Source organism: Cuculus canorus, chromosome 8, assembly GCF_017976375.1.
Source record: "Cuculus canorus isolate bCucCan1 chromosome 8, bCucCan1.pri, whole genome shotgun sequence".
Classification (NCBI taxonomy): domain Eukaryota; kingdom Metazoa; phylum Chordata; class Aves; order Cuculiformes; family Cuculidae; genus Cuculus; species Cuculus canorus.
The window spans coordinates 18,229,913-18,255,329 of record NC_071408.1 but is presented as its reverse complement, the minus strand read 5'-3'; the positions used below and the strand labels follow the sequence as shown (position 1 = coordinate 18,255,329).

The following is a 25,417-nucleotide window of genomic DNA, read 5'->3' as shown; positions in this document are numbered from 1 at the left end:
AGCCAGAGGCACATGTCATTCTTTGCTCTCTCTTGGCAGTACTTGACATGTGTCACAGTACACAGCGAATGGCTCTGCTGCACGTCCCACTAAATGACCTGGGTTGGTCATTCACCCCCAGTTCTGACCCAAGGCTACGGAGGTGAGGAGCTTTATTCCTTGGACTTGGTCCATAACAAACCTTGTATCTGCCTCTCAGTAGTTATCTTATTTCCCTTGAGAAGGACAGGAACTTTTTGGTTTTTAGTACAAGTCAGCAGCCTGACTGTATTCATCAGTGAACACCCACAGCCATTCTTGGGGCAGCATGGGGAGGACCTGCTGAACGCCATGCTATTTCTAGCTCCAAACTCCACTGCCACCTGCCTTTCTCCCAGGACACTGGATGCAGGTTTCCCAAGCTTCTGCTGGCTCCTAAAATGACAACAGAAATGGCTAAAAGAGATGAAACCCAGACTTGACCAGCCCACAAGCCTATAAACACTCCCACCTCCAGGATCCCACAGCCTCTCTTCTTTCTTGCTTATCCTGTAACCAAAACAGGAGCATGGCATGGCACATGAGAGAGGACCACAGGCACGCGGTTGTTGTACATCCAGAGACAGCTGCAGCTACTGCACCATGGGAGATGAGCGTGTCTCCTTTTCATGCTTATCCTTTTCCAGGTGTATGCCTGCTCAGGTGAAAGGGTCCCTGCGGGCTTCAGAAAGAGGCAGAGGGGAAGCTGAGGGTTGACTATGCTTGGATTTTAATCTAGCTAGAACTTAAACATTTGGTAGCAGGATGTCTTTTTTATAATTCGTAGAGTTTCTAGCACAATAGAGTCCTCCTCCAGAAACAGACTGCAGCTGCTATCACACCACCAGTAACAATTTCCTCTGTTCAAATCCATCACATCTGTGCAGCACCAAACCTGTCTGGGCCCACAGACATAGCCAGCAGCATGGTCTGGCAGAAACACCTCCCAGTAATAAGATCAGAGATACGACATAAGCCACACAACTGCTATCTTGGAGCAACTGCTGGCTAACCCCGTCCTCCCCCTGCAGCAGCCAGGGCTGTCCGGGGAAGCACAGGGCAAGGCCCTGGACAGTCATGAATCATCCACTCCAGAAGGAAGAGTTTTCTAAACATCAGTTGGTTAATGACCCCACTTCACATGGGTATCAAGAATACATTGTGAGCTCTGGAAATTGCTGCATCAACCAGCGGGCCTTACACTTCCTCTGAGGGGCCGCCTGGGGAAACAGGCACTGTGCTAAAACATCTGCAGGTCTCCGCTGATTTCATGCAGAAATCCCTCAGATTCCAAGCTCCCAGCACCTCCTGGCCCACAGGACCCCTCTGCTGTCACACCCCAGCACTGCAGCCCAGCTCTGCACTCCTGCACCAAACATCTCTTAAACCCATAGCCTCTGCACACCATTTAACTCTCTTGGTGCAAAAATCAGACAGTAGCTTCCACCAGGAGCAAGTTCCCTGGAAAACTCCTCCTTTCGAGATATCTTGATGACATTGGTACAGAAAGAAACCTGCGACAGCTGCAGTCTCTTGCCCAGGAGGGCAGAGAAGCCCAAGTGAACCCTGCAAGGGGCTGCATCAGCCCCATCACTGCTAACCCTCTGCATCACCCTGGCCAGACTGTAAAATAATCCACACTGCACCATCAACTTCCATGGATTGAGACATACAGAAAACGGGTCAGGAGACTTGGTAGCCAGGACTGTGGTATCTTTAACAACTATTAAAAAGTATCTAAAAGGGGATTTATTTTCTGTGTTGCTAGTGAATAATTTCCATTTTTTCTGGTACCAAGTATCACCCCACCCACCCCTCCACTCCTTAATATTTCACCACGCTGCACAGGACCCTGCTTCTGAACCATTTTTTAAGACTTCTAAAGCACAGCAGTTCTGGAAGATCTTCCAAGAGAAAACCATCAATTAACAGGCAAAGTCTTCAATAAAGTATCATATTTTATTAAAATAAAATGTAAGTTTTCTCAACCTTTGCCTTATAAGCACAAAAATGAGTACACTCCGCTTCAGCAGAATACTGCTCTGCCCATGCATCGGTCCGTCAGTTCCTGGGGCCCTGTGAAGCTCAGATGGCTGCCATCCTTCAGTTATCACAGTACTGTACCTTTACAAGAGACAGCATCAGCACTGTGATAACTGAGCCAGGGCAGCCTGTCAGTCATCGCAGCCCCTCCACAATGCTGCCGAGCCCCACAGGTGCTTCCTCCGTCTCCTCATCCCTTAACACGACTCAAGAACTCCACACTGCCCCCCACAGACACCCAGCCGCCAGATCAAAGGCGCAGGAGCGTTTAACAGAAGTGGCTTTGCATCCAATATTCCAGTCCAGAAAATTATCCAGATAATTAATGCGATCTTAATGACCGTGGTGTCGTCTTCAGTGCTGCTTAAAGGGCTTAAGTAGCCAAATCCACTAGTCCTGGATTTAACAGAGAAAGGATAACCAACCACTCTACAGATATCACTGGAGAGAATGGGGGCATCCCTCTCTCCCCCTAAATTCACTTGAACTAGGAAGAAGCATCTGGTTTATGCTACTAAAGTACTGAATGTCATGAACCAGACAGTCACTGGGTGTCGTGTCAGAGAGCCAGGTAAGTTAATGGAGCTACACTGCTCCTGCCAGCTGAGGAGCAGGATCATTAACAGCACAAATCTGAGGGTAGCACCACACCGTGACCACGTTATATACTGCACCAAGTCTGCCAGGCTTCAACCAGCAGAGCAGGCAATGGAATTTTACAGCACTGCAAATACTCTTATATGTTTATTTCAGAATTTCACATTTGAATCTTAAAACTTAAAAATGACTAAAGGCCTGAGGTGCTTCAAGTACCCAGCTGGCATTTTTAAGTCTTAGGATTCAAATGCAAAAAACGTGAAATAAACAATTCCACTGCAAACTAGTTAAATTATAAGCTTACATCCACCTATATTTTACCCACTACCAGCCTTTGGATTTTCTCCCTAAAAAACAGGTATTGCTGAAAAGGTCACAGAACTATTTCTACAAACCTCCCCTTTGGTTAAGGGAATACACCAAGTTCTGAAAAGAGTTAAAAAACCCAAAAAAACCAGTGATTTTAGACAGTAAAGTTAACACGTTAGGTTTTTTTTATAAAAAGTTCATAAACTATGTTGACGGACTTCACCAGAACAAGCTGCTCTGGTCTTTCCACCAGGAAGAAGCAGAAACTCCAAAAGTGGCATAACACTCTAAATAACTTACTTGGAAAAGAGCACATCCTGTGATGTTAGGGAGACCACTTTTAAAACAGAAATACATAACACTCAGCTGGGTCCAGCTAGCAGAAAGGTGTCTTACAAGTTTTTAACTCAAGAGGGCAATGGAGAGACAAACAAGAAATATCTGAGGAGAGGCACGCAGTGGAAAAAAATTTGTACATTTTTAAAACAAACTACAAACATACATTACATAAAAGGGGACAGTCAACAGATTACACAATACTGACATAAGATGACACTGATGACTCAAACATACATCCCAGACCTCACAGATTTATCACCATTTGTAGAGTAATCCTTCAAGAATCCATCGTTGCTAGAAAAAACTATCAAAAAACTTGGTAAAAAGTATTAATACACTCTGTAGATACAATGATGACTTTTGAAAAGGAAGGAAGAAGCCATTTGCTCTCAACTCTGAGGCATTTTTACACCATTACTATCCCAGCAGAAAAATTCTACTGATTTCAGTAGACTGGCCCAAGTGTAGGATGGTGAATCTATATTTCACAGGCTAAAGTGATGAGAGGAGAATTGCTGTTTTATAGTTCAGGTATGCCTTGACCTCCATTTCAAGTTTATTCCATGCCCTGGCAGTTACTGTCTCCCTGTTTACAGGGAGCAGCTCCATTAGCACCAAGGCAAACCATCCCTCCCCAGCACCCTCTGGCACAAAGACTGCTTGATTCACACACATGTTCTAAAGGCTGATGCCATTTTCTCTAGAGAGTACCTATCTCTCCCTCCAGTAAAGACACGATTCGTTTTCGTGCATCTAATGCACTCCTACTGACTTCTGCTTTACTTCAGCCAGAGTAAAGGTATCCAGACCTGGTACAAAAAGCCTAAGTGGATTCCTCACTATGATCTGAAGAAACCCTTTTCTAAGCAAACATCATATTAGCTTTGTATTCTAGTACACATTTTTGCTCTCGCTAAGGCATTGCGTATTTCCATAGGCTATTTTAAAAAATCTGGTTTCCAGTGTCTGCTGCCAGCTCTTGGTTTTGAAAGCCCTGTAAGTTTGTATGGTTGCTTTTTAAACTCCAGTTCCACCCTCTGCCCTTTTGGGGCTAGTGATTCTGTAATTTTTTACTTGTTTTGTAGAAACCAGAATTCCTTCAGCATCACACCAAGAGTTACTGATGTGCCCTGATGCCAGGCATGTGGCTCCCCACACCTACGCACAGGTCGGTCTCTCCGAGCGGGACAAGCCGCTTTCGCCCCACCTCTGCAGAAGCGTGAGGTGCATGGGCAGCAAACCTGATTTCCACTTTGACTAGAGCAATATCAACACAAATCAGTCGAAGCCTGCAGAGGAAAGAAAACAAACAGGCAGTTACCAGGACAGGGCCGCTAGACGAGCAATGACATGGCTTTGGGGACGGGATGCAGGCTGTGCTCGTGGGAAGGCTTCCAGGGTGCATGGTCCCTGTGCCACCACTGCTGCTCTTTCCCCAGCTTTCCCTGGCATCATGAAGAGGGGTGGGGGGAAGTGGGCCAGGAGGAATGGAGACCCAGGGAGGGGAGGGAAGGAGTCCCGGGAGGGGAGGGAGGAAGGGAGTCCCAAGGGGGGAGGGAGAGAGGGAAGGAGAGAGACCCAAGGGGGGGGGAGGGAGGGAGACCCAAGGAGGGGGGGAGGGAGGGAGGGAGACCCAAGGAGGGGGGGAGGGAGACCCAAGGGGGGAGGGAGGGAGGGAGGGAGGGAGACCCAAGGGGGGAGGGAGGGAGGGAGGGAGGGAGACCCAAGGGGGGAGGGAGGGAGGGAGGGAGGGAGACCCAAGGGGGGAGGAGGAGGGGGGGGGAAGGAGGGGGGGGGAGGGAGGGAGACCCAAGGGAGTAGAGAGGGAGGGAGACCCAAGAGCAGAGGAAAATCCAGGAAGGGAGGGAGGGAGCCCCCGCCGCCCAACGGTGCCGCCGAGCCCGCCGCGCCGGGAGCCGCTGGAGGCAGGGGCTGCGCCGGTCCCGCTCCCCGCCGGGCCCCGCCCGCGCAACCCCCGCCGCCCGGAGAAGAACCGCGCAGCCCGGGGATCGCCGCGCCTCGCCCGGCCCCGCCGCCCGCCGCCCCGGGGCGGACCCACCTGCGGGCGCGGCGCGGCGGGGCCGGGGGCGGCAATGACGCAGCACGGGCCGGCGGCGTGAGGGCCGCCATCTTCCCGTGTTTATGGCAGCGCCGCGCGGGCACGTGACGGGCGCTTCCGGGGGCGGTGGCGCGCGGGCGCGGCGGTGGCGCGGGCACGCGCACAGCCCCCTCCACCCCCCCCACCCCCCCCGCCTTCCCCCTCTTTCTCTCTCCCCACAGCCAAACACAGCAGCGCCCCCTGCCCGGGCGGGACAAACGGGGAGGGCGAGGGGGCGTGTGCAGGGCCTGGGAGGGGGTGCAGGGGGTGTGCGAGCAGGGCGGGGCGTGTGCAGCGGGTCTGCGAGTGCAAGGGGTGTGCGTGCATGTCCGGGGGGTGTTCAGGGGGTGCGCGTGCAATGGGGGGGGTGTAAGGGGTGTGTCTGCAGAGGGTGTGCGCGTGCAAGATGTGTGCGAGTCCAAGGGCTGCACGTGCAGGGCGCGGGCGTGTGTTCAGGGTGTGTGCGTGTGCAGGGTGTGCACATGTGCAAGGAGTGCGTGTGCAAGAGGTGTATGTGTGCGCAGGGTGCATGTACAGGACATGCATGCATGGGGGAGGGGTGTGCAGGTGTGTGCAGGGTGTGTGCAGGGTATGCATGCATGTGCAGAGTGGGTGTGGGTATGCAGGGTGTGCAAGGGGTGCATGTATGTGCAAGCACTGTGCATGTGTGCCAGAGGTGCATGTGTGCATGTGTGAGTGAGTGCAAGGAGTGTACGTGCAGGCTGTGTCCAGGGTGTGCACGTGCGAGATGTGTGCGCGTGCAAGGGCTGTCTGTTTAAGTGTGTGCAAGGGATGCACATTTGCAGGGGGTGTGTGCACGGGGTGTGCATACACAGGGTGTGTGCATGTGTGCACATGTTCAAGGGTGTGTGTGCGCAAGGGGTGTGCATGTGCAGGTGTGCATGTGTGCAATGTATGTGTGTGCAAGGGGTGTGTTGTGTGCAGGGTGTTTGTGCAGGGTATGCATGCATGTGCAGGGTGTGGTTGTGTGCACGTGTGTGTGCATGGGGTGTGTGTGTGCAGTGTGTGCATGCAGGGTGTGCAAGGGGGGCACGTGTGTACAAGCAGTGTGTGTGTGCCAGAGGTGCATGTGTGCAGGATGTGTGTGAGTGCAAGGGGTGTGTATACGTGCAGGCTGTGTGCAGGGTGGGGGTGTGCAAGGCATGTGTCCGAGTGTGTGTAGGCTGCATGTGCAAGGTGTTTGTGTGCAGGCTGTGTGTCAGCAGGCTGCATATGTGCAGGCTGCGTGCGTGCAAGGTGTGCATGTGCAGGCTGTGCATATTTAAGGTGTGTTTGTGCAATGTGTGACTGAACGGTGTCTGTGTGCACGCTGTGTGTGCGGGCGGTGCCTGTGCAAGGGCTCTGTGTGTGTGTGCATGTGTGGGGTGTGCATGTGCAGGCTGTGTGTGCAGCGTGTGTGTGCGTGGGCCATGTGTGTCTGCAGGCTGTGCGCGTACAAACTGCATTCGGACACTGTATTTGCGGTTTGTGCATTTTTCAGGCTGTCTCTTTGCACACTATGCACTCCAGGCTGTATGATTGATAGGGCTTTAAACTAGAATTGAAGGGCGAAGGGGGCAACAGTAGACGAGCAATGGGAAAGCCTTTGGCAGCCTGATTTAGTGGGATGTCCCTGATGCCCATGGCAGGGGGATTGGAACTAGATGATCTTTAAGGTCTCTTCCAACCCTAACTATTCTATGATTGTGATTCTGTGAAAGCCGCTGAAATCTGAGGAGCTGCATCCTAGTGCAGCTCTTCAGACTGCTCCACAAGGTGATGGGCACCGCGAACCACACTTGAAGTGTTTTTACACAAATACACACAGCACAAGGAACAAGCAAAAGGAACTGGAATCCCTGACCCAGTCCCAAAGAGATGACATTGTTGGCATAAATGAAATCTGGTGGGATGAGTTCTGTGACTGGTATACCGTGACAGATGGTTGCAGGCTCTACAGGAAGGATAGACTGGGCAGGTGAGGTGAAGGCACTGTATGTACTGGAAGGGCTGGGATGCATGGAGCTCGCAGTTGACAATGGCACAGTCAAGAGCCTCTGGGTAAGGATTAAGGAACAATCAATTAAAACAAATTCTGTTGTGAGAGTCTACTACAGGCCACCCAACCAGGATGATGACACTGATGAGTCATTCTTTAAGGTACTAAGGGATGCCTTCAAGTCATCTACCCTTGTCCTCAGGGAAGACTTCGATTTGCCAGATACCAGCTGGGAGTTCCACACAGCTACTACAAACAGGTCCAGAAGATTCCTAAACTATCTGGATGATAACTTTAGGGAAGAGGTGCTGCAGGAACCAACCAGGAAAGCTGCTTTCCTTGATTTATTGCTCGTTAACAGAGAGGGTCTCATGGGCGAACTGGTAACTGGCAGCTGCCTCATCTACAGTGACCACAAAGCAGTCAAGTATAAAATCTATAGTAACGGGGGGAAAACCAACAACACCACCTCATCACTGACTATGAGGAGAGCAGACTTCAGGCTGCTCACGGAACTGCTTAGTAAGGTCTCCTGGGAAAAAGCTTCTGAAGGTGCTGGGGTCTGTCGATGCTGGTCACTTTTTAAGCACCATCTCCTAAGAGCACAGGACCAGGTAATCCTGAAATGCCAGAACTCAAGCAGGTGAGGCAGAAGGCCAGCCTGGCTGGATCTTCTACTGGAACTAAGGCATAGAAGGAATGCGTATGGCCAGTGGAAACAAGGACAGTTGAGATGGGAGTACTACAGAGATGCTGTTTGTCACCGTAGGGCAGAAATTCATGCAGCCAAAGCTCAATTAGAGTTGAAGCTGGCCAGCACTGTAAAGGACAATAAAAACAGCTTTTATAAATATGCTAATAGCAAAAAGCAGGCCAGAAATAATGTTGGCCCATTACTCGATGAGGACGGACACCTCATAAACAGTGACATAGACAAAGCAGAGATGATGAATGTTTTCTTCACCTCAGTCTTCCACACTGGTGATAGGCTCGGACACCCCAGAGTCCTGGGCTAGAGAATCATGACTGTGCAAATTATAAACTCCCAATCAACCCCGACCTTGTGCGGGATTTGCTGCTCCAGCTCTATCCCTGTAAGTCGATGGGGCCTGATGGGATTCAACTGAGGGTAATTAAAGAGCTGCCTGATGTCATTGCAAAGCCTCTCTCAATGATTTTTCAATGCTTTGGGGAATCTAGAGAGGTACCAGTTGACTGGAAGCTGGCAAATGTCCCAATCTTCAAGAAGGGCATATGGGATGACCCCAGTAACTACAGGCTTGTGAGTCTCACTTCAGTGCCTGGTAAGATTATGGAGAAGATTATTCTGGGAGCTATTGAAAAACACCTAAAAGACAACACAGTAATTGATTCCAGCCAGCACAGGTTCACAGGAGGAAGGCACTGCTTGATAAACTCCATTTCTTTCTCTGACAAGGTTACCCAGCTAGTTGGCCAAGGGAAGCCAGTTGATGTAATCTTTCTGGATTTCAGTAAAGCCTTTGCTACTGTCTCTCACAGTATCTTTCTAAACAAAATGTCCAGGATACAGCTGGATAAACACATTATGCAATGGATGAGCAACTGGCTGTCAGGCAGGGCGCAAAGGCTCATCGGAAATGGGGTTACATCGGGCTGTGAACCAGTCACAAGCAGGGTTCGGCAGGGACCCATCTTAGGGCCAGTACTCTTTAAGGTCTTCACAAAGGACCTGGATGATGGAGTTGAAGGTTTAATAACTAAGTTTGTGGACGACACAAAATTGCAGGGAGCTGTCGACTCTCTTGAGAGCAAAGAGGCTCTGCCAAGGGATCTGGACAAATTGGAGAGCTGGGCAATTGCCAACACGTGAAGTTTAACAAGGGCAGGAGTGGGATTTTGCACCTCAGACATGGCAACCCTGGATGTACATGCAGACTGGGGAGTGAGAGCCTAGAGAGGCTGTATCTTTGCACCCTCTGGTCCAGGCTGTATCTTTGCACCCTCTGTTCCAGGCTGTATCCCTGCACACTCTACAGGCTCCACACTGTATCTTTGCTGCCTCCATGCTCCAGGCTGTATCTTTGCACACCCTGCTCGTTCCAGGCTGTACCTTGGCACCCTCTGTTCCAGGCTGTATCCCTGCACACTCCGTTCCAGGCTGTACCTTTGCACACTCCATTCCAGGCTGTATCTTTGCACACTCCATTCCAGGCTGTACCTTTGCACCCTCCACTCCAGGCTGTACCTTTACACACTCCGTTCCAGGCTGTATCTTTGCACACTGTTCCAGGCTGTACCTTTGCACCCTCCATTCCAGGCTGTATCCCTGCACACTCCATTCCAGGCTATATCTTTGCACACTCCATTCCAGGCTGTATCTTTGCACACTCCGTTCCAGGCTGTACCTTTACACACTCCGTTCCAGGCTGTATCTTTGCACACTCCATTCCAGGCTGTATCCTTGCACACTGTTTCAGGCTATATCTTTGCACACTCTGTTCCAGGCTGTACCTTTGCACACTCCATTCCAGGCTGTATCTTTGCACACCCCATTCCAGGCTATATCTTTGCACACTCCATTCCAGGCTGTACCTTTGCACACTCCATTCCAGGCTGTATCTTTGCACCCTCCGGCCCAGGCTGTCCCCTTGCCCCCCCTGCACTCCCGGCTGCACCTCCCCACATGGAGCGCTCTCTCCTCCCGCCGCTGCCTCGGGGACCCCGTCGGGCTGCGGGACTACAAGTCCCATCGTGCCGCGGCCCGAGGGGGCGGGCGGGCGGTGGAGGCTGCCGGTGCTCCCCCCGCCCTGCTGATGTGTACGGGCCCCGCGGCTCGGCAGGGCTCGGCAGGGCTCGGCACGGCTGGGCACGGCGGGCGGCGCGGAGGGCGGCTGGCGCGGTATCCTGCCCCGCGGGGCCCCGGGCCGGGCTCCGGCAGCCGTCCATGGCCTCCAAGCTGCTCCGGGCGGTGGTGCTGGGACCCCCCGGCTCCGGCAAGGGGACGGTGTGCGAGAGGATCGCTCGCAGCTTCGGACTCCAGCACCTCTCCAGCGGGCAATTCCTGCGGGAGAGCCTCCGCGGCGGCAGCGGTGAGAGCGCCGGGAGCCCCGTCGGGACCGGGGGCGAGAGAGCGGGCAGCGGGGAGGGGAGGGGATGAGGGTGGAGGTGGGGAGGGGATGGAGATAAGGATGAGGAGGGGATGGCGATGAGGATGAAGATGAGGAGGGGATGGGGACAAGGATGAGGGTGGGGAGGAGATGGAGATAAGGATGAGGATGGGATGGGGATGAAGATGAGGAAGAGATGGGGATAAAGATGAGGAGGGGATGGGGGTAAGGATGAAGATGAGGAGTGGATGGGGATAAGGATGAGGAGGGGATGGGGGTAAGATGAGGATGGGGATGGGGATAAGGATGAGGAGGGGATGGGGGTAAGATGAGGGTGAGGATGGGGATAAGGATGAGGATGGGGAGGAGATGGGGATAAGAATGAGGATGGGATGGGGATAAGTTTGAGGAGGGGATGGGGATAAGGATGAGGATGGGCAGGAGACCGGGATAAGGATGAGAATGGAGATAAGGATGAGGATGGGCAGGAGATGGGGATAAGGATGAGAATGGAGATAAGGATGAGGATGGGCATAAGGTTGAGGAGGGGATGGAGATAAGGGTAAGGATGAGTATGGGGAGGAGATCAGGTGGGGGAAACCCACCCTGGTTATGCCGTAGGTTTTTTTCTTTCCATGGGTTTGGCACAGTTCTTTCATTGCCCTCTCCCTCCAGCCTGAGCTCTTAGATCTGTCTGATAAAAGTGGGGTCTGGTGCCATGCTGGCTGCATGGGCCTTTAGTAGCTACATCCCTGTGCTGGGTGGGTACGTGCTCTGGAGAAGCTGGTACAGGTAACCTGCCTGCTTGTGCACCCATGGTTGATGGCAGCATCTGTGGACGCAGGTCGCAATGTATTAGTAACTTCATCCTGCCTCAGGTGGTTGTACAGAGCAAAGTAAAAACTGCAAAGCAGTGGATGGCAGATGGTTGAAGTGCTGGTGTGTGCTCTGCCTGTGCAACACCCACAGTGGGAGGGACGGATTTGGAACGTGCATTCATCCACGGGGCAAAACCCGCTGGGAAAATTGCTGCAGGTCCCAGGGCGCTGTGGCTGGGTGCTGTGCCAGGCCCTGTGGCAAGGACAGTGGGCGTCAGTGTGTGTCCCACGATCCTTATAATCTCCCTTCCAGAAAGCAGGGAGATGAAGGAGGTGGGCGCAGCACCCGTTCTGCACAGATCACCCCCACCCAGGACCCCAAGAGCACAGCAGGCATCCGCTGGACATGGTGATCCTGCCTGCAGGAGCACAGCCTTGCCGTGACGGCTCTCTCCTCCTGCCTGTCCTGACTATGACAGCCAGGTCCAAAGCCCTCGGCAGTCTTTGCTGTGTTTGTGCCCTGGGCAGCACTGTCGGCTGGTGAAATGCTCCCCAGACCTGGCCAGGCTTGGGAGTGGGCGTGCTGCACCCCGGTTCCTCTGCTTGGGTTCCTCTGCAGCTGCCATTAGGCAATCCCAGCAAATTTCTCTTTCCAACAGCTCCTTCTCCTCTGCTAATGTGTGAAAGATTGTCCCGGAGAGGAAGCTGACTCACCGGGCAAAGGAACAGTTAAATGGCATCAATAATACAAAACAAGCTGAGAGAACCCAGAAGTGATTTCCCTTTTTAGAAGGGTGGCAAAAAGAGGGAGGAAAAAAAGGAAAGCTGAAGTTCTGTAGAGCCGCACGCTCTGACAGGAGGCATTGTGCACAGCCCTGTGCTGGTCACTCATTTAAAAATATCCAGATTTCCTTTTATAAATAAAAAGGACAATAATATTTCCTTTGGAGAGAGGCTCAAAATTAGGAAAATTCCCATGACTGCTTTGGCTGAAGGCCGAAATTCCTGGGTGAAAAGCAAGCAGAGGTACAGCGTGCAGGAGCGGGGCAGTTCATTGAGACCATATACCCACCCAGAAACTTGCACAATCAAGGTCTAAACAAGCAGCTTGCCTGGATTTTATATTTCAGTTCATACGCTTGCTGTAGACCTGCTCTGGGGACAGTGAAGAAGGAAGAAGGGGCTTTGAACAGAGTTAGTGGAAAGTATTTCCCAAAGCAAAATGGGATAAAACCTGTTTCTTGAAGGAAGTGACACTGAGAAGTGTGGGTAATATTACTCAAAAGATAATCATCCTCAGTTTGGTACAGCTGGTGTGGCATTCAGGTCCCACCTTTGACTCAGTCTCTGGTTACAGCTCTCAGTAAGCTGCAGCTATTTGCTGTTTGCTTTGGACAAGCTGTTACACGATGCACTATGGTGCGGCAACACTGGGAGGAAATAGGTGGAAGCAGACTCTCTGCCTGAGTTTATCATCTGCACCACTGGCTTTGCTTTTTAGGAGAGCTGGGGCCCTTTGATACAAACAGCCGCGCTGGAGAACTGTAGTCTTAAAGGGACCTGTTGGTCCGGTGTTCATAGAGTAATCTCAGTCCAAGGATGGTGGGCAGACATCCTTGTGCAGGGGATTTTCCTGCTTGCTACTGCAAGATGTAAAGTAGCTGTGGCTGAGGCGTTCGGGTTTGGACGGCTTGGAGGACTCCAGCCGCTGCCTGGCATGGAGAGCGTGCCCAGCTCGCCCCTTGTGTTGGCAGTCTTGGGGAACCAGGACTTCACCATGCAGCTGAGTGAAGCAGCTGAATGCATGGCTGCTGCTGAAGTGTTTGAAGTTTTGCTACAGCAACCCTACAAGTACATCCCCTACCGCACATTTGTCTGTTAATTAGCATCCTGCTTAGTGAGTGGCTGCTCTGCTGCAGGAAGGGGCTTTGTCAAGATCTTGGAAGACTTAGAAACTGTATTGTTGGTGCTAGGAAGGGGTGATGGAGGGTGGTGAGCCATTTCCTTGGCCCATTCTTCCCCTTGTACCTCGGCGGTTGTCTCCGGTGTTGGCAGCATCCCAAGGTCTTAGCAGAACCAGACAGTTAATCTGCAATATAATTAATTTCTTGTCCCAATGGCTTGGGCTGAGGGTCTGTATCCCCCCAGACACACGTGGGTCTTATGTCTGTCCCACTGCTCCTTTTAATGTGCTTCAGTGGAGACAGAAATGGCTCCAGTCCCCTCCTCGTGACAGATTTCCTTTGTTAGGGTTGACTTAAGTGAGCACAAAAAAGGGCCAAAGGGTGTGCACATCTGAGCCCCACAGGTCCTTCTCCCCACCTTCTCCACAGGTGATGGTCTCCGCTGCCAGAACCACGCACTGGCCCAGCTGCCTTTCGAAGCTGAGGCGAGGAGGTGCAGCTTGCCAGACCCTTGGTTTTCCATAGGGATGGTGCTGTATCTTTATGTGTGGGCACAGCAGTGATGCTCTGGCTGTGGGGGTTTCCCTCTTGCCCTGCAGCCGGCTGAGGTTGTCACAGTTTAACTGTGCGGGTGCACAGGCGTCTGCGGTTGATGTCCTATTGACCACCCAGTGTATCTCCTCTCTGTTAACTCTAGATCGTGTTGCTGTAGCCTAAATAAAAAAAAATCACGTAGAAGGTTGCAGAAGGTGAGGCAGAAAGTCTGGCATTATTGTGTAAAGTCTGGAGGCTGCCAAGTGCTGTGTTTGGGAACAGCCTCTCCTCCAGCCTGTCCTGCTTCATCCTGGGTGGCTGTTTTGTTGCTGGTGGCCTTGAGGCAGGAGGCGTCCCTCAGGGCTGTAGCTCCATGTTGCTTTTGTAAGGAGAGATGCTGCAGATCAGGGTCATGTCGGGAAAGCCACAGGGAGCCTGAAGTCCCTTGTGTTACAGAGTGGATTAAACTCACGGTCAATAGATTAACAGGATTAAGCCCCTGAGTCTACAGACTGTTTTGCCTGGAGCTGAGCCCTGCAGGGAGCACTTGCTGGGCTCAGGCAGCACAAGCAGGGTCTAAGGAACCTCTTTCTACCTGTAGTAACCACAGAGCGATTCATGCAACTCCACTCTGAACCTAGCTGTAGCAATGGGAATTTTGGTGCTTGCACAGGTGCTGTGCAGTGTGATAGGGGTGAGCCCTAGGTCCTTGCATGAAGAGACCGGGATCTTCCACCCTACTCAGGAAGGACTGCCCAAACCCACTGCCCTTTGGGTTGGTGCTGGGGAGCACCAGGGGGGTTTGAACAGAGCAGGTTGGAGTCTGGGGCTGATGGCTGGTGTGGCTGGAGAGGGGATGCAAATGTAAAAACTAAAGATAAAGGCTGCCTTGAAGAAAGCCCTTGGGAGCGGGGATATGCTGTAGGGACGATGTGCTCCAGAGCATCCCTGGTGCTGGGGGACCAGGGGACTGGGCAGTTCTGCAGGTCTGTCACGTAAAATACATGTCCAATCCTCCTTGGCAAGAGGAGGGGTGGTTGAGCCACGTGTGCTATGGAGGAGGCTGAGCAGGGAGAGGGAGGCTGGGGGGTCTCCAGTAGCTGTCTGGAAGCAGTCAGCAGCCTGTGCTGGTGCGTGGACCCTCATTGTAGTGCATTTGCCCCATACCAGAGTGTGACCTCTGTGCCAGTGTCTGCCGCCTGTGTTGCTATGTGCACCCCACACCTGGGCACGCACCCCCATGCTGATGCATGCCCCCATCTCCCAAACCCCCTTGTCTGCTTTCGCTCATCACCCCACACTCATGTGTCCCCCAGCATGCACAGAGGAGCAGCATCCCTGGCAGCAGTTGTCCATCATGGAGCAGTGGAGAACCATCCACTTACATTGGTGTGGGAAAACTGCAGCCTCCATGATGCAGATCTGTGATCCTCAGCCGTATTTCCAGACTTCACAACTGCAGCTCCGTGTGTTTTTGGTTTGCAGTGGTAGGCCTGGCTCCAGCAGCCTGTCTGAGCAGCAGCCAGTCTCTTGGATGGCCAGACCTCCTCGGGGCAGCAGCGGGATGTTCTTCATCTCCAGCCTCTGCAGATGCTGAGCTCTGCCCTGGGAGCAGCTCTGCCTGCCGGCAAGTGCGTTCCCTGCAAGCCTGTGGCAATGTGTAGACCATGTGAATAAATATTAAAAAATGTAGGCGGATGCAATAATATTTATGCCCTAGCAGGTCTCCGTGCTGGTTGCATAAGATGTCGTGTATTATTTCCATCCCCACGTCCTTTGCTTCCCCAAGCAAGGAGAGCTGCCAGCAGCTCTGACGATGTATGGGCAGTGACAAAAAACTTGTCATTGAAAAAAGGTATTTTCTGCTTGCTGTGACTGGCAGCCAGTGGGACTGTGAGCCAAGAGCGGCTCAGCAGGGTCAGCTGAAATGCTTTCATGGAGTGGAGGGAGGGGGATGCAGTCCGTGTCCCTATGGTGACTCAGCCCCGCAGGCTGGTGACTCAGCGCCTGCTGCCTGCCCCGTTTTGGAGGCAGGGTTCCAACCAGGGAGCGTGGCTTTGCTGGCAGCCCCAACCTGCCACACTTTCCTGCCTGGCATCCTCTGCAGATCATTTCAGGAGGCTGTGAGCTTTCCTGTGCACACCCTTGCCCAGTGCTCCTGGGGTGATCCTTGCAGGTTGCATCAGGTTTTCCCATTCGACTCTCTCCAGGAGCTGTATGTCTTGCAAAAAAAAAAGCACCTCCTGCAACTCAGGAATTCAGCCTTCAGCCAGGTGCACCTGCCTGCCTGCTTTGACATCTTGCTGCAGCCTAGAAGGCCAGATCCTGCCTCCAAATGCAGGATCCTGTGGCTTTTTTTAGAGCAGATTTGTACCTTGGGAGGGCTAGAATGCGCTGCCCTCACCAGAAATCTTGCAAAAGTTGATAGCAAAATTATTCATTTCTGGTGACAAATTATTTCAGCTGCTGTGGGAAGAGAGCAGAAGAGGTGTTGATCAGGTCCTGGTCCAAGAGGAAAGAGGCTGGACCTCTTCTGGTGGCAGGGTCAGGACTTGTCACACGTGGTGGCAAAGAATGTTTGCATTTTCCAAACAGTTTCTTTGTGTCTCCAAGTGGCTGAAAGAAAAACGCAAGCCAACTGTGATGTAAGAAGCAACTGAGTTTATTGCATCTCTCCTTGAAGTAACATCTGCTTTACACCAGCTGTAATAATAATATAAGCAGAATAAACCCTTATTACATTGGCTGCTGGCAGCAGCTGCGTGGCTGCTGTGAAGGTGGATTGAGACTTGGTGTTACCTGTGCCGAAACCGCCGCTGGCTTCTCCTCCAGCACTGTCGGCTCCAGCTGGGTGATGTGGGGGAGAGCCAGGTGGGAACCTGGTAAGGTGTATTTACCTTGCAGTTACACTGCAATTATGTACTCAAGGATTTTATCTTGGAAATAATTTTCTTATCTGAGAATATCTTAAGTTGAGGCTCTGAAGTATTAAAACCCTTTGGATGGGAAGCTGTTTTCTGCTTTCAGCAGTTATTTAACATACACTTTGAGGTTGGATTTCCCATGAGCTCTTTACTGCTGTGTTTCACACATGAAATGGTGGATTTGCACTCTTCAGATCATTTATAAATGATGATGCCAGTTGTTCCTGACAATGGCTGTACATGGGAACTTCATGCCTATGAGCCACATGCTTCCAAATCTGCAAGCACTGCTTAAATGTATCATTTGTCCTCATGGCTTTACTGGAAACCTCCTCTGAGAAGGATTTGCAGCTATGGCTCAGTGCCTATAGGAATAGGCATTTTTAGCATCCTGTATCCGGCACTGACATCACTTTAAAACAAGCAGTGAGCCAGACAGCGGGATGTTCACCACATTTGCAGTTGTGGATTGGGTGACTGTCCAAACATTGGAGCTGTGTAGAGGTTGGTGGCATCCCTTGCAGCTGGTTCAGCATTTTCAGGACATTTAATTTCCGTGCCAGCGTCACCTGTAACCACACCAGTACTGTCTCCAAAACCCAAGGAGCGTGGTGTATAGCACGCGGTGGACACATGCGGTGTGGTGGGGACAGCGCCTGTGCCCCCTGCTGCCATCAGCTGGCTGGCAGGGCTGCAAGGGCTTGGCTGGTGCTTGTTGTATTCCTGCTTTCAGGTATTTCAGGCATTTCCATTTCTACAGCACCAAAAGGACAGTGTGGCCCCAGCCATCCGGAACAGCAGCTATGAACAGAAGGATGTTGCTGGGAAGCTCCTGGCTGAGCAATTTGGGAGGACAGGCAGAGTTTGAGGGGGAGTGATATTTTTGGAGCGGAAATGTCATGCTTTTTTTGGCTTTTGTTTTTTTTTTCTTCTCTCAAACAGAAGTTGGCATCTTGGCAAAGCAGTACCTTGAGCGAGGCCTTCTGGTGCCGGACCACGTCATCACACGTGTGATGATGACGGAGCTGGAGAAGCGGCGAGAGCAGCATTGGCTGCTTGATGGTGAGTGCATCCCAGCATCCCCTCCAGACAGGAAAATCCCATCCCCCTTTAAAACATTATTTTGATGATCTTGGTTTGGCAGCACCATACGAGAGAAAAACCAGAAGGTGCCTTTGCTGGTCCTGCCAGCCATGGGAAGAGAGGCAGGAGCTGACCTGCTGGCAGAGACATCTGCCAGCGGGTGTTTCTTCCCTCTGCCCTAAGCAGCAGCAGCAGCACGTGCGTGTCCAGCTGAGCCCTTGGCACGTGTTGGGGAAAGGGAAAGGCAGGGAAAGGAGATCAGTGTCTCATAAAGCGGAGCCAGAGAGCAGAGTGGGGTTGGAGGCGAGCCAAGAAAAATCTCTTACCGCCTCCATATGTATGCGGAGAAGCTACTCGCTCCAAGCCTGAAAGCCCCTTGAAGTGAGGGTGGAGAAGACGCTTAAAGCAAACCGGCAAAGCCTGGGAGATGGCAAGTGCTGATCGCAGCTCTAGAAATTGCCTGGAGGGTTGGTTATGGCATGAGACAGGGCTTGGTGGGTCGTGTTTACCTGTGGCGTTGGATACAGGAGAGTGTGACATGGGGACAAGTGACTGTGGCTGTAGTAGAGGGAGAAACCCTCCCTTGGCAGTCTGCTAAAGCTCTTTGAAAGAGTGAGTGAATATGGAGATAAATCTGCTAAAGCTCTTTGAAAGAGTGAGCGAATATGGAGATAAGACTGAGACAGATGATTTATAGCAGACTTGGGCTTTGGGAGAGCTCTCAGGCTCCTGATGGGGAAAGTACAAAATAGTTAACAACTAAAATAATCCCGTGGTCCGTGGATTGGGGGTGGTAAAGCCAGGCTGCTTCTCCCCATGACCCTGGGTGGCCCCAGAGGAGGGGTGGCTTGTGCTGCGGCTTGGGGTCCAGACAAGTTTTACTTTCCCCAGTGGGCAGCAGGGTTCTGGCAGTGTTGGCAGCGGGGGGTGCGACAGCATCGCCCCACTGGCTTCGCAGGGTTGATGTCAGAGACCTCAAGCCCTGTAGGTTCAGGCCTCCTTGAAGATGCCTGTGAAATTTCATTGTTCTTACAGAAATACCACTTAATTCATCAGGGAACATAGTGATTAACAACTATTACAGCAAAAAGCACTGCATAAACAAGTACACACTTCATTGTATTGAAACAGTGAAGGTTTGTATCTGCATGCTTGGATCTGGGTTCCTGCAGTTCGGGATGTTGGTTTATCATGGTATGGCTCCCAGTAGCCTGGCCTGCGGACCAGCTGCCATTTCATCACAGCTTTGCATCCAGAGGTCCCACCAAGGGCTCCACAAGGGTGAAGCAATTCTGATTGTGGACTGGTTACAAGGATTTTGGGAACTGCCTGCGTTCTGTGCTGACCTCTGCTTATACCAAGAAGTTTGAGGGATGGGCTGCCCTTGAAGCTAAAATGTGAATGCAGGTAGCAGCCCTGCTCTGTAACATTCCTCCTAATTTGAAGGGAATTCATGTGCTTAGGGGTGTGAATGGTGTCTGCAGTCAGAGTCCCAGTCCAGCAGTACTATGACATAGGGCATATTTATTTCAAGCTGTCTGTTTGATAACAGAAGCAACAGACCGACTTTACTTGGTAATACAGACTGAGTATATTCTTTCTTATAATGGCTGATTCATTCTCTGTGCCAGTGTCCTGACAAGCTCTCAGCTAAGAATATTTTCCTTGGGAAAAAGCTGGGAGGCCTTAGAGGGTTTTGCAGATGTAAAAAAGGTTAACAGAAAAGGAAAAAGTTGTTATCAGCAGAGAGAACTGGAGAGGAGACCAGTTCAGAGTCACTCCTGGTTGCGGTCTGGCAGCTGGAATGGATGCTCCCACCGCTGGCTGCCTTTTTCAAACAAAAGGTAGTGCCAGGTAGCTTCAGAGGATGGGGTTTTCAGACACCTAGGTGGTAGCTGTACAGATGATTTTTTTGCAGTGTCCTTGATGTCTACCATGTAAACGAGCAGTGTGTTACTCATCTGTGCATAGCATTTTGTTTCCTTCAGGTTTTGTTTTGTAATTCCAGCATCTATCCCCATTTTATTGTGGCGTGTGCCCTCTTACTTGCCTCCAGCTCCTGTGCAGGTGTGCCAGCCCTGCGTCGGACATGACTTTGCAGGAAAACACGAGGTGTGGTGACCTGTGTCTTTTATTTTGGGAGTCAGTGCTGTAGGAGGTATCTTTTGTGGCAGCCATATGGTGGATGCCTGTCTTTCACACTGCTTGTTCTGTAGCAAGGAACCACGGTGGGTTCGCAGCTCTGGGGCTGCGGGGTGGGTCTTTTTGGCTCCATCACTGCTGCTTTGCCGCTTCTCATGACAGACCCTTTCTGTTGTGATGCCTGCACAGGTTTCCCTCGGACGCTGGGGCAGGCAGAGGCGCTGGACAGGATCTGCGAGCTGGACCTGGTGATCAGCTTGAACATACCCTTTGAGACACTGAAGGATCGCCTGAGTGCCCGCTGGGTCCACCCTGCCAGTGGAAGGGTGTACAACATGGACTTCAATCCCCCGCAAGTCCACGTAAGAGCCCGCAGCATCACAGTGGTGCTGGCTGGGAGCAATTCACAGAAGGAAGAGATCAGAGAAACCTTTCTCTGCGTGAGCTGAGATTGTAAAAAAATCACTGGGGAGGAAATTCCAGGTAGTAAGCACTGAGTACAGGAAGGCTTTGACCCCAGGAGCCAGCCTGAAGGAGTTGTGCTAAATGTTAATTAGGGAAATGGGATTAATGTTAAATGCTGTTTGAGGATGCTCAATGGATGCAGAGCAGGATGAGGCTTTTGGCAGCAGTTGTGTGACAGGGATGGGGCTGGTGGCTACGTCCACTTGATGGTGTTTGCCTTCCTGCAGGGCGTTGATGACCTGACAGGCGAGCCGCTGGTCCAGCGCGAGGATGACAAACCTGAGGCTGTTGCTGCCAGGCTCAGAAAATACAAAGATGCTGCAAAACCAGTAATAGAGTTGTACAAGTGAGTTGAAACGTGTGAAAAAAATCATGGTTTACAGGCATGAGTGCTGTTTTCACCAGCCAGTTTCATGCTCCCATCCCAACAGTCTGAGGAGCCCTGACAAGGCCCCCAGCAGATTTTGGGGGATAGATCACTGTGCTCAGCAGCACAAAGCCCAGCCCTTCACTGCAGCCAAGCTCTGGCCCTCTTTGGAGGGAGGAGGCCGATGGAAAGAAATACACAGCTTCTGTTCGTCTTGCTGGGCTCCACAAAGGCCTTAGCTGGTGCTAGCAGTGGGAGGGATGTTTTGGCTGTGGCAGAAGGCACTTGCAAATCCCTTCTGCACCGCTGGGAAGCCTATTTGCTTTGCAGAGGTACTGCCCATCAGTGCTACAAAACTCCAGCACAAGTGATGGAGAAGCTTTGAGGTGCCTCGGACCTTGCCCTGTGCATGCAAAGCCATTGCTGAGCGAGCCAAGAGACTGCAGGTTGGTGAGGATGGTGACCTCGCAGAGAGAAGCTCCCCTCCTACCAACACTTGCAATCTGCTTTTGGTGCTGATCCAAATAAGATAATTTGCCCTGTGCTGTGCAGATCCCGGACAGTATGTGCTGTGTGTTCACACTGCAAAAAGCAGTCTAAGGGCCCCAGGCGTTTAGGAGGGCAGGAGAAGGATGAGACCCTGGGGCCGGCTTGGATGGGTCTGCTGTGAGCACAGGTGGGTTTCAGGGCTTGTCCCTTCTGCGCTCAGGGTAGTTTGGGGCAGTCATGCCCTGGCCAAGCTGGCGATAGGTGGATTGCCGTCGTGGAGCAATCCACTGCTGAAAGGGAATGAGTGCCCAGGAGCGTTTTTAGAAGCAGAATTGGTCTATGGGGGCCCAGAAGTATCCTAACAGGGGAAGGGGAAGGACTGGGATCCTGTTTCCCACTCGTTTAAGCAGGTGAATAAATCCTGCTGACTTTAGGTCTATAAAGCACTTTAGAGAGCAAGTGGTCTTCAGGGGTTGAGGGTAGCTGTCATCCTGGGGAAAGTGATTATTCGTGGTTATCTGGATTTGGCTCATCCATATGTGAGTGCAGCTGGGCTCTTCCCAGTAAACACTGCAGATGGGGGCAGCCACTGCTTGTCCCCTTTATACCCCTCCTCTCACCCAGAAAGCCATGGGTGAACTTCCAGCCCGGTCAGGCTCTTCCCTGCCAATGGCCAACCTGAATGCAAATTCCCCTGTCCTCAGGAGGGGTTGGTGCTGACTTTTCCTCCCATCTCTCTTCCAGGAGCAGGGGCATCCTTTACTCCTTCTCAGGCACAGAGACCAACAAGATCTGGCCATATGTGTACACCCTGCTTTCCAGCAAGATCCCACCCATTCTCTCAGATGAGGAGAACTAAACAGCTTGTGCCAAGGACCAAGAGTTAACGCCACCACGGATTTGGTTTCTCTGCACGGTGATGGGGCTGTGCTCAGAGTAGGCAGTTGTGCAATATCTGAAGTCTCTTCCCTGCATGTACTGGGTGACAGCGGTGTATATATGGTTGTAGCCAGTATCAGGGTGAAATGATCTTTGCTTGTAAGTTCAAATCTGCTAGAATAAGGGGTTTTCCCCCCTCTTTTGAGGTTATAAAGTATTCCTGCCTATGGTCCAAGTACACACACAGATTAGTGTTGCAAACCTGGATAATGATCATACCATCTTGTCATGATGTCTTTGCCACCCCCATACAAATCCCAGTCTCTGAACCTACAGTGTGCCCTGCCATTGCTCCACAGTACCCTTTACTGCAGAGTGCTCTCTAGGATGGTGGGGTTTTTCCTATGAATTATTTTCTATTAAATTTATTTCTCAGAGCAATAAAGCTCTGAAAAGCAAGACTTAGCCCAGTGGGAGCTGGTGGGAAACATGGTAAATGGGTACACTATGAAGCTCAGAAATGTGAAGAACACATTTTCAGCATTAATACACATAAAAGAGGGAATACATTGGAGGTAAAACATGCATTTGTTCTTCTTCCATAGAAACAGATGAAACCCCTTTTGTAAAAAGCTGCTGTACAGTCTAGTTTGAGATGCTGTAACACTGAGCAGGATGAGTTGCACTCCTTTGTGCTTACCTTGTTTATAGCTTTTAATACTACAAGATACAGTCATGTTATAAGAGTTTCTCCCAAAGATTTGTTTTAATGTGTGCTTCACTTTTGGAGAGAAATCAAGTCATTCCATCTTCTGTGCTGCCTTTGTTGCTGAGATTCTTTGGAGATTGGGTGTTCCCTAAGTGGTTCCCGCTGTGGCTGCGGCTTCACTGGCAGAAGTGGCTCCCTCCCCATGAACCCTTGGAAGGATGAGAACCTTTCCTTCCCTGGGACACATGCAGGGGCTGCTGAGAGCTGTGCCCTTGCATTTCCCTGAGATTTGCAGCATCTGAGCATGTCTCTTGTCTTCTTGTGTGCAGGAGCTTTGTGGCCAGTTGGAGTGGCTTTTCTCAGCTGGAAGTACTGTAACCCTCTTTGGTGGCAGGATGCAGTACCTAAACAATGGAGATGTTCTTTTTGTCTCCTTCAGTTGCCTTATTTTATAAGCTATATATTTAAGAAAAAAGCAAGATATGTATTTTTAAAGTTTTACAAAACCAAACCAACGCTGAATTTTAGCGTCAACTTCTGCGAACTCTGCACTAAAGTGCTTGTGTTCAGAGAATGTGCTACAGGCTGCCATGGGTGGCTCAGTGGGGGGCAGAAAAGCTGTCACTCCCTGACACCCGTTTGATTAATTAGAGCCGCCTGGGCAAGTTTCTGTTGTTGAAATGTCACTGTTTTTACTTTACTTGGAGAGCAGCCCTGTGGCAGGGGAGGGGGAGCTGACCGGCTTTTTTTAGGGACGCACGGATCCCATGTGTGAAGCTTAAGCACATCCCTGGGAGTCCACATCCTCGTGCTGTCAGAGGAGTCCCTGATGTCTGCACTCTCCATCGGAGGCAGCTTTGCCCTGGTGCTCTCCTGATAATGGAAGCAGAAGCCATTGGGCATCTGCCAAGCAGGATCTCTGCTCGTGTACTGCCAGCTCACTGTCTGCCTACTGGTGAAAGTGATGGTGCAGCAGCACCTGGGGAAGACTCCACATCGCACTCTGGATGGGAATTTCCTGGGTGGGAGTGAAGGGACCATTGGGTTTCACTGCTGTCCCCAGGGGCCTTTCCATACCCCGAGAGCTCCCAGGCTGGGAGGATGCAAATCTTCCACCCTGCAGTGAAATCCTATTTAAGAAGTATTTTTGATTTTCCCATGACCCTCAGATGAAGGTCTGGACTGTTTTTAAAGACAAATCTAGAAATAGCCAGAATGTGTGTGCTGTTGTCTTTCTAACGGTGTTGGGCAGGAGGGGAGGAGATGATGGGAGGGAGGTTTAGGCAATAAAATTAGCCTGGCCACAGTGGGCAGTTCTGCTGGAGCCATGTGCCAGCAGGGGGACTGCTCCCTGCTTTCCCTTGCCTGACCCTTCCCTGCTGCAAAATGTGTCCTTCCAGAGAGGCTTGACCCATGCAGTGCCCAGCAGTGGGACAGGGATTGCAGATGTCTTTGCCCCAGGAAAGACAGACAGGCGCTTGTTTTAAAGGCTTTGAGCCCTATAGTAGATGTATAAATCCCGTGACTATGCATGCATTGAGCCTTCGGGACAGATTTTTCTAAAAGAGTTGTTGTATGGTGCATTTTCATAGACCAAATACTGGCAGGGGTGAGGTCTCGGAGCAACACGTGTCCCTCGCCTGTCCTTCCTGCTGCCGCTGCCCTTTGGTACTTTACTGTGAATCTCACACCTTTTCTAAAGCGACAGCAATTTTGTACTGACCCAAGATACTGTGTGGTGGGAGGAGGGTCTCCCCTTGTGTGGGGCACTGCTGGCATGTCACACCGAGTCTTCTTCCTGGAGTTTCTTCCCGGTGAATCGCTGCAACTGTGTTACTGCTCAAAAGATATAAATAAAATCTTTCTCCTGCTTATCCCTGTGCTGGCAGTGTCTCTGTGTGAATTATACCTGATCTTCGCTGAAAGCTGCGCTCTGCCTAAGCCCCTGCCCTGTGCCGAGGCTGCGGGATGTGCCTCCAGGTAGCAGGTCATTTTTAATCTGGATTTTCTTTGTAGGAGACAGTGAGGAGGATGAAGGGGGAAGAAGAGGCGTCAGAGCATCCCCACTTGAACAAAGGAGAAAAGTCCCATGGTGAAGGGGAGTCCTACAGGTTTTGGGTGTGGAAACACCACCACCACTGTTTCGGTCCTGCCTTATGGCCAACTCCTTTATTTGATATAAGCCAAAATATCAGTTAAAAAGCCAATTCTGACAGTGCAGATGAAGCCAGTTGCTCCTACCCTCCCATCCTTGTTGCATGTAAAGTGGTTTTTATTTTTCTGTGTAACCTCCCCCAATAAAAGTAACGGAGAAGTGACTGTTGCCTGTGCCCCATGTAATCTGTCACATGCATTTTGGTAGAGGGAATTAAAAGCTGCAAGCTCAAGTGCCTCCACCCATCACTACTGGCTTGCAGATCCAAAAAGTTTTTGCTTTTTTCTTTAATTCCTAATAGCAGCTTCAGGGACCCTAGACCCCTACTTGGCATAAGCAAAGACTCAGAAATGATTGGGGAGAAATTCAAAGAAAGGGTGATAAGCAGTGAAACTGCTGCTGGGGGGTGAGAAAGCAGAGGACTGGCTGCGGGTTGGACTCAGCACCTGTGGGTGA

At 51.3% G+C, this 25,417-nt stretch overlaps 1 protein-coding gene across 1 annotated transcript; it reads left to right on the top strand.

Annotated features, from left to right (window-relative positions):
- The first annotated feature begins 10,189 nt into the window (after positions 1-10,189).
- AK4 (adenylate kinase 4) lies at positions 10,190-25,071 on the top strand. The gene is made up of 5 exons (XM_009569211.2): positions 10,190-10,474; positions 17,615-17,734; positions 20,087-20,259; positions 20,590-20,708; positions 21,963-25,071. The coding sequence occupies exons 1-5, from the start codon at positions 10,330-10,332 to the stop codon at positions 22,075-22,077; spliced, it is 672 nt and encodes a 223-aa protein (XP_009567506.2). The 5' UTR covers positions 10,190-10,329; the 3' UTR covers positions 22,078-25,071.
- Positions 25,072-25,417: the final 346 nt, after the last annotated feature.

What these genes read in the sequence shown, in the direction of transcription:
- AK4 (XM_009569211.2), top strand. Translation starts at nt 10,330, where the DNA reads ATGGCCTCCAAGCTGCTCCGGGCGGTGGTGCTGGGACCCCCCGGCTCC. An exon ending in GAGCCTCCGCGGCGGCAGCG is followed by an intron (nt 10,475 to 17,614) that starts GTGAGAGCGCCG and finishes TCTCTCAAACAG; the next exon opens with AAGTTGGCATCTTGGCAAAG. An exon ending in TCAATCCCCCGCAAGTCCAC is followed by an intron (nt 20,260 to 20,589) that starts GTAAGAGCCCGC and finishes GCCTTCCTGCAG; the next exon opens with GGCGTTGATGACCTGACAGG.